At 40.2% G+C, this 12,460-nt stretch overlaps 1 protein-coding gene across 1 annotated transcript; it reads right to left on the bottom strand.

Moving 5' to 3' along the window:
- Positions 1 to 4,581: 4,581 nt before the first annotated feature.
- On the bottom strand, positions 4,582 to 11,406 carry LOC138889608 (uncharacterized). The gene is made up of 8 exons (XM_070172939.1): positions 10,973 to 11,406; positions 10,256 to 10,524; positions 8,637 to 9,799; positions 7,472 to 8,018; positions 6,147 to 6,261; positions 5,802 to 5,862; positions 5,127 to 5,244; positions 4,582 to 5,021 (listed from the first exon to the last, which is right to left on the bottom strand). The coding sequence occupies exons 1-8, from the start codon at positions 11,404 to 11,406 to the stop codon at positions 4,582 to 4,584; spliced, it is 3,147 nt and encodes a 1,048-aa protein (XP_070029040.1).
- Between the last annotated feature and the right edge of the window lie 1,054 nt (positions 11,407 to 12,460).

Below are 12,460 nucleotides of genomic sequence, written 5' to 3'. Positions count from 1 at the left end.
ATCTTTCAAAACAGGAAGAAGCTTGGGGAGCACTTTTCAAGAGAGATTTTTAGAGGAGTTCATTGGGGTAAGGTCTTTGGTTCCTAAACTCGTTATTGGAATGATTTTTATCAATTTAAATATGAAAAATTAAGAAACATTAGTGGTAATTGGGGGGTTAGGGCTTGTATGATTGGAGACCTTTGAGTGATAATTTTGAGCCGGTTCGAGGTAAGTGGCTTGTCTAACCTTGTGTGGGGGACCTTCCCCTTAGGATATGATATATTTGATAATTGAAATGCCTTGTACGTGAGGTGACGAGCGCGTACTTGAGCTAATTGTTGAAAATCTGGTTTTTCCTTAAGTATTTCAATTGAGTTTTTTTCCTATTTTATTCTACTTGCGAATTTAGCCTGTTGCTTGTTTAGAAAAGCATGTTTAGTTGACTTAATTGCCTATTTGCTTAAATTGCCTTAATTGCATTATGTGAAGTATGTTAGGCTAGAATTAACTGTTTACTTGGTACGAAATTTAGCTTAATTCGGTATTCTTGTGTTGTTGCTGTGTGTTTTTACTTTGGGACTACATGACGACATCCTGGGAGATCCCCTGTAAGTATTTATGATCCAAACTGAGGTGCGGGATACTAAGAGATCCCTGGCATGTATATTGAGGATACCAAGAGATCCCTAGCATATATTGAGGATACCCAGAGATCCTCGGGATACCGAGAGATCCCTAGCATATATTGAGGATACCAAGAGATCCTCGGGATACCAAGAGATCCCCGACTATTATCCTTGTTATGAGTGGTACTTCCTAGCGTTTGCCTTTATTTCTGTTTTTGTTATTGTACTCCTTGTTATCCTGTGTAGATTCTTACTGTAGATTCTTAATTGTACTATTTATCTTATCCTATCATCTTATTATTTATTTAACCTCAGTAGGGCCCTGATCTTCCTCGTGACTACCCGATCGAGGTTAGGCTTAGCACTTACTGAGTACCACTGTGGTGTACTCATGCCCCTTCTGCGCATGTATTTCATGTGCAGATTTAGGTACCGCTACTCAGGCCTACCATCCTTGAGGGAGGCGACTGCTCTAGAGACTTCGAGGTACATCTACCGCGTCCGCAGACCGAGAAGTCCCTTTCTATTCTAGCTGTATAACATTGCCCTTTTGTATTTTTCTTTCTTGTTAGATATTCTAGAGTTAGACTGTTAGATATTCCAAAGGCTTGTGGTTATGCGAGTTTTTGGGTTTTGGGATAGTGTACTTGGTTTTTGAGAATGTTGTGTTGTATATGCCGGGCGGCATTATAACTATTGTTTCCATTCAGTTATTTTGGTTTTTGATTATTTCTTCCGCAAGTTTTGTTTATGTACCGCATTTGTTAGGCTTGCCTAGTCATAGAGACTAGGTACCGTTACGACAGTTCACGGAGGGAGAACTGGGGTCGTGACATTGGAATCCAAAAACCAGCAAAATATTAGACCCTTTTTCAAAATCCAGAAAATCAGCCAATGTAACAATATTTTCTCTCTCTTTTTTGTATTTTCCTTGTTAATTTCCAAACTCTAGCAATGTATATTCCTCAGCCGTTTCTGAGTTTTTAGTGATCTCCTCCCTCAATTTTTATTGAAGGCAAGGCTTATATAGAGGACCTTATGGTAGCAGAAAATGGTTTCACCATTTATCAATTACCCCTTCCCCAATTTTAGTTTTTTTCACTTTAGACCTTGATTTTCTAACCTGTTTGTTAAACCAACCCCTTTCCCCACTTTCCTAGTAGCTTCCTAGGAAGTTATAAAAGATTCCCTCTATCCCTTTCCCTAAACTAACCCTTAAATGCTTAATAATTACTTCAACAATCAGACCTTGAACCAAATTGCCCAAATGTCTTTGGGCTACTGCATTAGCAGATTCTAACAACCTTTGGGCTTCTGAACTAGCAAGCCCAACCTCCAATAACTCACTAGGAGTTCCAGACCCCATTCTCTCTCTTTTTTTTGAAAAAAAAGAAAAATCCAAGGAAAAGGAATAAGGGAAAAGAGACGAATCAAAAAGTGAAATTAACATGATGCTAACTAATATTACTAAATCAACCAATGATAAACTAATATGGCCTATCATGCAAGCATTCAATTGATTTGAACAAGAAAAGAAAGAAAGAAAAAGGAAAAACCAGGAGAAAGCGGAGACAGAAACAAGCACATAGCAACAAAAGAAAGAAGGAAAAAAAATGAACGACTAACCAAAGAACATGGCGAATAGTGGCAAAAGAAGCAGAGATGAACAATTGGCCACACTTGAACTGCTTCATCAAAGCCTGAAACTCACCCTAACGAGCACCTTTGTCAAGGATACTCTGTCAAGGCAAGTTTCAAGCTTAGTGAGCAGAAAACTTCACTACAAACCCAACCCCGAAACTAGGCTTAACCCTAGATTTAAAATTCAACAAATTCTAGGGTTCGTTTGGGAAAATTACCAAAAATTTTGTGTTTGGGGAGACATAGGGATTATAGGGTGAAAATTTGGGCGAATTTGGGTAGGTTAGGGTTCGAGGATTCAACCTTCGATCTCATATTCGAAGAGTTCGATGACGATTTGAAGGAAATAGGTTGTGAATTTGGTATGAGGGGACAAAGGGGGTGGTGTGATGTTAATTTGGGGTGACTTGGAGCCCGCCGCCGGCCGGTGGAGGCTTAGGAATTTTAGGGCGACGGGTCTTCTAGGTTTTAGGACTGGGAGAGATGAAGAGGAAATGAACAGGGTCCTAGGTTGTTTGGATGGCCTTCAGACACTTTTAAGCGAAAAGGGGAAGGCTTTCATAGCCGTTGGATGAAACAAAATGAAAGGCCAAGATCTCTTTTTAGACACTTGAACTCAAAACGACGTAGTATTGCCTTAGTACTACGTCGTTTTAATTGCTTTGATACCTAAATGGTTTGGACCGGGTATGGCTCAAGTTTGGGCCTGGAATTTATAGGTTGAGGGGGGGGGGGAATTCGTTTGGGCTGTGACAAATTGGCCCAAAAGCAACAACTCTTCTGATTTTCCTTCTCTTTTTCTTTCTTTTTCAAATGTTTTCGTTTTCTTTTTAATTAATTAAGACCTAGATTGGACTCTTGAACTAAATTAATTTACAAAATTAAACTGATTATCTAATATAATATTTGAAAAAATTAATTTCTCCTAAAAGAAAGAAATTACTAATTTAAAATTAAAAGGTTAATATGCAAAAGTGAGCCATTTTTGTGATTTTCATTTTTATATAAAACAACTAATTTACTAATTAACCTAAAAATTATAAAAATAAACCCCAAATGCAAATGCAGAGTATTTTTGTATTTTTCATGATTTAAATAAAATAAACATGAACAGACAAATACAAACAATTAACAAAAGTCCTTTGAAAAATCTACAAAAATTGCAAATAATGGGAAAACATTATTTTCTTGAATTTATGGGAGTAATTCATATAAGGCAAAAATCACGTGCTCACAGCTGCCCCTCTTTGCTCGAAAACACGAAGAGTTTTCGTGCAAAGATAATGTGAGCGGATACGAGCGATTTTTGCCCGCTTGGATACTCCGTGGGAAGCATTTTTGAAAGATTTGACCACACCCTGCTTCCAAGGTTGCCTACATATCCTTGGCTATAAAGGAATCAGGTCAGTGTTGTTTGGAAAGTTTTGGTAGCTGGGACTACCCGGAAGCTGTGATTTCACTGTTGATGATGCTGCTACTGCTTGCTGAACTCCTTATTATACCAAGACAAAATAAAAGAAACTAGACCAAATTATGATCTATGAATTACAAGAACCCTATCTATATCTTCCACTTGATTTTGCAGTCTCTATTGTTTTGTTGACTTGTACTCTCCAGGTGAACTTCCTTTGTTCCTGACTTGAATTGTATTCTGAGGTGCTTTTCCTTTGTTCTCCAGGCGGGTGCCTGATTACTGAACTTGAACCATCTTCTTTTGAACATTGTTGCTTTCCCTTTGTTCTTCCAGGTGGGCGCCTGATTACCAACATTTGAATTATCTTCCTTTCCTCTGACACTCGACTTGTTTTCCCTTTGTTTTCCAAGTGGGCGCCTGATTGCCAAACTTGCACCGTCTTGCTTTAAATATTGTTGTTTTCCCTTTGTTTACCACGTGAGCTCCTAATTACCAACATTTATACGATTTTTTCTCGAAACTTGAACTGCTTCCCTTTGTTCTCCAGGTGGGCTCCTGATTACCAACACTTGAATTGCTTTCCCTTTGTTCTCCAGGTAGGCTCCTGATTACCGACACTTGAATTGCTTTTTCCTATGTTCTCCAGGTGGGCTCCTGATTACCCACACTTGAATTGCTTTCCCTTTGTTCTCCAGGTGGGCTCCTGATTACCGACAATTGAATTGTTTTTCCCTTTGTTCCCCAGGTGGGATCCTGATTACCAATATGAATTGCTTTTCCCTTTGTTCCCCAGGTGGGCTCCTGATTACCAACATGAATTGCTTTTCCCTTTGTTCTCCAGGTGGGCTCCTGATTACCGATACTCGAATTGCTTTTCCCTTTGTTCTCCAGGTGGGCTCCTAATTACCGATACTCGAATTACTTTTTCCTTTGTTCTCCATGTGGGCTCCTGATTACCAACACTTGAATTGCTTTTACCTTTGTTCTCCAGGTGGGCTCCTGGTTACCAACACTTGAATTGCTTTTCCCTTCGTTTCCATGTGGGCTTCTGATTACTGACACTTGAATTGATTTTCCCTTCGTTCTCCAGGTGGGCTCCTGATTAACAACGTTTGAACCATATTCCTTTGTTCTCCAGGAGGGCGCTAGATTACTAAAACTTTTAACTGTATTCCCTTGCTTTCTAGGTGGGCGCCTGATTGCCAAAACTTTAACTGTATTCCTTGAGACTTGATTTGTTTTCCCCTGCTCTCTAGGTGGGTTCCTGAATGCTGAACTTGAACTACTTCCTCTTGCGACTGCTTTTCCTTTGCATTGTCTTACCTTGTTTCTCCAGGTGGGTGCCTGATTGCTTGAACCTGAATTATCCTTTTCTTAAAACTACTTTCACTTTGAACTGTCCTCCCTTGTTTCTCTAGGTAGGTGCCTGATTGTTTGACCCTAAATTGTCCTTTTCTTGAAACTTCTTTTCATTTTAATCGTCCTCCCTTGTTTCTCCGGGTGGGTGCCTGATTGCTTGATCTTGGACTGCTTCCTATTCTCGAAACTCGTATTGTTTTCCCTTGCTCTCCAGGTGGACGCCTGATTACAACAGAATAGACAAAACAAAGGAAATTTTCTGCCCCAGTTTGGTAGTTGGGCACATCTGTAAGTGTTAATTGAATTGTGTTACCCAATATCTCTAAGAATTTAAAAGCTAGATCGCATTATCTAGGAGGGTCATGAAAACACCTAGTAAAATATCAGTTTTAACACTAAATTATATTTTCTAAAGGTATGAATTTCGCTAAATCATGTTATCTATGAAGGTCTTAAAACTAAATCCCATTATCTAGGAGGGTCCTGAAATTTAAAATCAAATCTCATCTTAAGGGTGAAAATTTCAGAGCTAAATTCAACTCCCTAAAGGTGAAATTTATGATAAATCTCATCATCTAATGGAGGTCTTAAAACTAAGTCCCATTATTTAGGAAGGTCTTGAAAATTTCAAATTGAACCTCATCCTAAGAACAAAAACTTCAAAACCAACTTATATTTTCTCAAGGTAGAGACTATGCTAGATCTTGTTAGTTCATGAATGTTTTGAATTTTAACTAAGTCCCATTGTCCAGGAGGGTCCTGAGAATTTACTGTCGAACCTGTCTAGTACTTGCTTTCTTTACAGAAGGTTTCTCCGAAACAAACCGAATTTTTTTGCCCCTGTTTCAAATCAAAGAAAAATCTTGTCAGTTTAAAATGTGGTGGTTAGTTTGTGGCATTCTTGCTGAAGGTGGCCTCTCCGCTTCTGTGCTTTGCTTTGACTGGTTGCCTTGAACTGGCTGAGAACCGTTTGACTTTCTGACTGACTCTCAACTGCAGGACCGTAGATGACCCGAGTGCTCTACACCCAAACCGTTGTTTTACATTTCTGACCCTTGTACCTGAACCTTTGTATCTCCCACAAGATTACTAAACCATTTGACCAATGGAACTTTCACTGACACCTTATTTCCCACTTTACATCATGATATCTCTGGTATGCTTTGGCAGCACTTTGCTTTGTGCAATTAGGAAGTTGGTAGTAAGCTTTGAAATCCTTTCTTACTTGGTTAAACAAGGCTAACATTGGAAAAAACCTTAGAGAAATAAACCCAAAATAAATGAAATGCAATGACTTTGAGAGTTCGGAATAGAAGAAAATCTAAAACTGGATGATTGTTTGAGAGAGGAAAAGGAAAAAAGACTTATCTGAGTGGAACAACTGGCACCAATGATCATGACAAGCATTTCGGATTAATCAGCCCAACCTATTCAACCAATCGCCTTTTAGTTGTCATACTTTATACCTTGAGATCTCCAAAATCCAATTTCTTCACCAAATCACTAACCCTGTTTGGCCTGCGGTGCCCTGAAGGGTTTTCACTAACAAACCTCTCTCATTTGTTCATCTCTCAACTCACTATCTCCTTACGGTGCCCGTGAGGGTTTTCACTAAAAAAACTCTCTCTTTTTTCAATTTTTCCTGCTCAGAGCGGAGTGTTTCCCCTGACATGAATCACCTCTACTTGCTTGACTTGGCATCTCTCAAAGACTGATCGGAAGATCTTTCTTTGGACCGTAATGTAGGCTTTTGGATAGGGTTAGAATGAAAGGTATCACAAAGGCTCACAACAGCTTGGATGGGTTCAAAATTACAACTTTTGGAATCAGATCTCTTACCACAACCACAACTTCTGCTCCAGTTTCTTTGCTTGGGGACCTTTGAATTTTATTTTGATGGGACCAAACCGTGAGGCTGCCTACGTATCCTTAAAAGGAATCAGGTCGAACGTAGTTCATGTCATAGGAATTACTTTGTTTTTTGTGATTTTTCTCTTTTCTTTTCTTTCACTCTTTTTCCTTTTCTTTACTCTTTTCCATTTTTCTTTTATTTTCTTTTCCTTTTTTTCACTCTTTTCCATTCTTTTCTTTCTCTTTTCTCTTTTCTTATCTTTTTCTTCTTTAATCACCTTTTGCGCTCGTGTTTTTTGAACTTTGCTATTGATTCCAAAATAGGGGTATGAAAAGAAATAAATAAGGCTCAAAAGGGTAACAAAGGATAAAGTGTTTATATAGCAGAATAAAATGCCGTCGTCGTTCCAATCTTCAAAACATGCCAAGTACAAACAAACACAATTTAAACCAAAAAATCATACATAATATCTTTTGACTACATCAGAATTGATAGCCATATCTACACATTTTCCTTCTATATCTGTTAAATACAAAGCACCATTAGACAACACTCTCGTTACGATGAACGACCCCTACTAATTAGGGCCGAACTTGCCTTTTGCTTCAACTTGATGTGGAAGGATGCGTTTCAATACTTGCTGACCCACTTCAAATTTCCGGGGACGCACCTTCTTGTTGTACGCTCTCGCCACTCTCTTTTGATACAACTGGCCATGACACATTGCTGCCAATCTTTTCTCATCATTCAAACTTAATTGCTCCAGACGGGTTTTGACCCACTCATCATCATCAATTCCGGCTTCAGCAACAATCCGAAGGGACGAAATTTCAACTCCCGCGGGTATCACTGCCTCAGTGACATACACCAATAGATAAGGAGTTGCACCTACTGAAGTGCGAACAGTAGTGCGATAACCCAACAACGCAAAGGGCAACTTCTCATGCCATTGACTGGAACCTTGCACAATTTTCTGAAGTATCTTCTTTGTATTTTTGTTGGCTGCCTCGACTGCTCCATTCTCCTTGGGGCAGTATAGGGTGGAATTGCGATGCATGATCTTAAACTGTTGACAAACTTGTTTCATCAAATGACTATTAAGATTATCCCCATAATCTGTGATGATCACCTTTGGGATCCCAAACTGACAAATGATATTTGAATGAACAAAATCGACCACTGCCTTCTTGGTCACAGACTTGAAAGTTTTAACTTCAACCCACTTAGTGAAATAATCAATGGCCACCAGAATGAACCTGTGCCTATTGAATGTTGCCGGTTCAATTGGTCCGATGATATCCATACCCCCAGCAACAAAGGGCCATGGTGCGGACATTGTGTGCAATTCAGGTGGCAGAGAATGAATCAAATCTATGTGTACTTGGCATTGATAACACTTGCGCACGAAACGGATGCAATCTCGCTCCATGGTGAGCCAATAATAACCTTCTCGGAGAATTTTCTTTGCCAGAACATACCCACTCATATGCGGTCCACAGACTCCGGAATGTACTTCGGTCATGATAACTATGGCATGTCTAGCATCTATGCATCTTAACAATCCAAGATCTGGAGTTCTTTTGTACAAAATTCCTCCACTATAGAAAAATCCATTTGCCAACCATCGAATTGTTCTCTTTTGATCACCCATGGCCTGTACTGGATATACCCTCATTCTGATGTACTCCCTAATGTCATGAAACCATGGTTCACTATCAAGTTCTTCTTCAATCACATTACAGTAAGCATGCTGATCACGAACTTGAATATGCAGAGGATCAACATAAGCTTTGTCTGGATGGTGCAACATTGACGCCAAGGTAGCCAAGGCATCGTCGACCTCATTATGGATCCTTGGAATGTGCCTGAATTCTATAGATCGAAATCGTTTACAAAGATCGTGCAGACATTGTCGATACGGTATAAGCTTTAAATCCCGTGTCTCCCATTCTCCTTGAATATGATGCACCAGAAGGTTCGAGTCTCCCAAGATCAAGACTTCCTGGATTCCCATATCTATAGCTAATCTCAAACCCAAAATGCACGCTTCGTACTCGACCATGTTATTAGTGCAATAGAAACGGAGTTGAGCAGTGACAGGGTTGTGATGCCCTATTTCAGAAATGAGTACAGCTCCTATCCCAACACCTTTCATATTGGCAGCTCCATCAAATAAAAGTTTCCACCCAGGATTTTCATCCTTCTTGACCTCGTCGATATGAATTACCTCTTCATTAGGGAAGTAAGTACTCAAAGGTTCATATTCTTCATCCACCGGGTTCTCGGCCAAGTGATCGGCCAGAGCTTGGGCTTTCATCACTGTCCAAGTCACATATACGATGTCAAACTCTGTGAGCAAGATCTGCCACTTTGCAAGCCTTCCTATGGGCATGGGCTTCTGAGAGATATACTTTAGAGGATCCAAGCGGGAAATGAGGTAAGTAGTGTAGGACGACAAGTAATGCTTCAGTTTCTGTGCTACCCAAGTCAGGGCGCAACATGTCCTTTCAAGGGGAGTATACTTAACCTCATAAGATGTGAACTTCTTGCTGAGATAGTAGATAGCTTGCTCCTTCCAGCTAGTGATGTCATGTTGACCCAACACACAACCAAATGAGTTATCCAGGACTGTCAAGTAATGAATCAAAGGTCTCCCTAGTTCCGGTGGGACTAGCACAAGTGGGTTTGACAAGTACCCCTTTATCTTATCACATGCTTCTTGACACTCATCAATCCACTTGGCCACAACATCCTTCTTCAACAACTTAAAGATAGGCTCACAAGTTGTCGTGAGTTGAGCAATAAACCTGCTGATGTTGTTTAATCGCCCAAGCAAGTTCATCACCTCAGTCTTGTTCCTTGGAGGTGGCAATTCTTGGATAGCTTTGATCTTTGACGGATCCAATACAATGGCCCGCCGACTGACTATGAATCCCAACAATTTCCTCGATGGAACACCAAATGCGCACTTTGTAGGGTTGAGCTTAAGATTGTATCTGCGGAGCCTTTGGAAAAACTTTCTCAAATCTTTGACATGGTCAGACTGCTTCCTGGACTTTATGATCACATAAACCTCAATCTCCTTGTGTATCATGTTATGGAATATGGTTGTCATTGCCTTTATGTAAGTTGCCCCAACATTTTTCTAACCAGAAGGCATGACCCTGTAGCAATATGTTCCCCATGGCATGATGAATGTCGTCTTTTCCGCATCTTCCTCATCCATTAAAATCTGATGATAGCCCGCATAGCAATCCACAAAAGACCCAATCTCATGCTTGGCACAATTATCAATCAAAATGTGGATATTTGGTAGTGGGAAGTTGTCCTTTGGACTTTCCTTGTTGAGATCACGGTAATAAAAACACACTTTAGTCTTACCATCCTTCTTTGGCATAGGCACAACATTGGATAACCATGTGGGATACCGCATGACCCGAATGACCTTTGCATCAAGCTGCTTTGTGATCTCTTCTTTAATCTTCACACTCATGTCGGTTTTGAACCTTCTCAACTTCTGCTTAATGAGAGGAAATGCTGGATCAATTGGCAATTTATGGACCACCAAATCGATACTCAAACCGGGCATATCATCATACGACCATGCCACAATATCTATATACTCAAACAATTCTTTAATTATCTCTTCCCTGATTTGCGGTTCAAGATGGACACTTATCTTAGTTTTTCTGACATTATCTGGTCCCCTAGATTGACTACTTCTGTTTCATTCAGATTAGGCTTGGGTGTTTCTTCAAAATGACTCAGTTCCTTACTAATCTCTTCAAAGGCCTCATCCTCATCATATTCTGATTCATCATTACACTCTATTTTTTGGATTATTATTTCAGAATTAGATTTACTTTTAAGACTGGGCCGAAGATTCCTCATGCATGTCATGTCATTGAAACCAACATAAAAAGAATTGTACAGAGAGGAAAAGAAAACAAAAAATAAAACTATCAGGAGTGATGGAAAGGGATATTGCATTTCATTAAAATAGAGGATAACAGGCTTTGTACATCAACAAGCGGAAAATAAAAATCTGGGTCACAACCCTGGAATGACCCAGATAGAAAGGAAAACAAAACAAACAACCAAGACTCCTTCCGGGTAGGGAGAGGAGTAGCCTTCCAATTGTTAAGCTTTACATTCGTCTCGACGAACTGCATGCCTTCTTTGCTAGAACCTTCTCCAATTTCCACCATGTTCACATCATCAAACAACCTCTGCAACCTTTCAATTAACTCATCATCAATATCGACCACATAATTTGGAACTGTCGTCACTAGGTGTTTCCTAGCACCGGGCTTGACAAAAAACTTGGAGAGACGCAGAACAGGCTTCGAAAGTGCCCACACCTTCTGTTTCATCCTTTTATCCCTTTTCACATCTGCCGTTGTAGGTTTGAACCTAAGACCGAACATACTCGAATTTTCAGGGAGGGACACTGGCTGTATGATACCTAGCAGAGATGCACCCAGACCTTTACCAGGCACAAAGCCATTTTTCAGCATTTCAAAGGCCACCATGAGTGATGCGGAGGTTATCTTTGGAGTTGGAACACATTTCCCCTATGGAACCTTCTCGACCTGCACTATTTCAAAAACATGATAGACCCAAGGCCCTTTGTCATCTTCAACCTTAATAAACGGGATAGAGGCATCACTGTGAGCACACAATTTATCCTCACCATGCACGATTTCCTGTCTATCCCATTCGAGCTTGACTATCTGGTGCAGAGTGGATGGGACTACTTTGGTGGCATGAATCCAAGGTCGACCCAACAGCAAATTGTAAGAGACGGCTACATCCAGCACTTGGAACTCCATGGTGACTTCCACTGGTCCTATTGTTAATTCAAGCACTTATCCCCAACTGAGTCCTTCCCTCCACAGTCAAAACCTCTGACGCATATGCTATTCTTGTGAATTCTCTCATCGCCAACTTTCAACTTGTTCAGAGTAGAGGACAGATGTTTGCACTGGAGCCATTGTCAACTAATACCTTGGTAACCACAGAATCTTCACATTTTACCGTAAGATAGAGAGCTCTATTGTGTTCAGTACCTTCCACAGGCAACTCGTCATCGGAGAAGGTGACCCTGTTCACCTCAAATATTTTGTTGGCGATCTTTTCCATTTGGTTTACTGAAATTTTGTTGGGAATGTGAGCTTCGTTCATAAATTTCATGAAGGCCCGACGATGCTCGTCTGAGTGGATTAATAATGACAACAATGAATTTTGAGCAGGTGTCTTTCTCAACTGCTCCACGATGGAATAATCTTGTAACTTCATTTTTCTCAGAAACTCCTTCGCCTCTTCTTCAGTCAGTGCTTTCTTCACTAGAACCGGGTTATCTCTGGATGTTTTAGCTTTCCTTAACTCTTCCGGGGCAAAGCATCTCCCCGAACGAGTTAATCCCTAGGCCTCATTGATTTCTTCTTTTATTTCCTTTACCTTATAAGTCACTATCACTCGTTCATAGTTCCATGGGATGGCCTTGGTGCTGATTACCGGCAACTGGGTTACAGGATTAATGATGACAGGATCCGTACAAGCACCATCTATAATTATGATAGGCTT

This window comes from Nicotiana sylvestris, chromosome 4 (assembly GCF_000393655.2).
Source record: "Nicotiana sylvestris chromosome 4, ASM39365v2, whole genome shotgun sequence".
Lineage (NCBI taxonomy): Eukaryota > Viridiplantae > Streptophyta > Magnoliopsida > Solanales > Solanaceae > Nicotiana > Nicotiana sylvestris.
This window is presented reverse-complemented; position numbering and strand designations above follow the sequence as displayed.

Excerpts from the sequence above, each read along its gene's own strand:
- LOC138889608 (XM_070172939.1), bottom strand. The coding sequence starts at position 11,406 with ATGGTGGCCTTTGAAATGCTGAAAAATGGCTTTGTGCCTGGTAAAGGT. Across the intron at positions 9,800-10,255 it reads GCCTATGCCAAAGAAGGATG|TCAGTCGGCGGGCCATTGTA; the intron begins GTAAGACTAAAG and ends TGGGATTCATAG. Across the intron at positions 5,245-5,801 it reads AGAAAGCAAGTACTAGACAG|GCGTCCACCTGGAGAGCAAG; the intron begins GTTCGACAGTAA and ends TGTTGTAATCAG.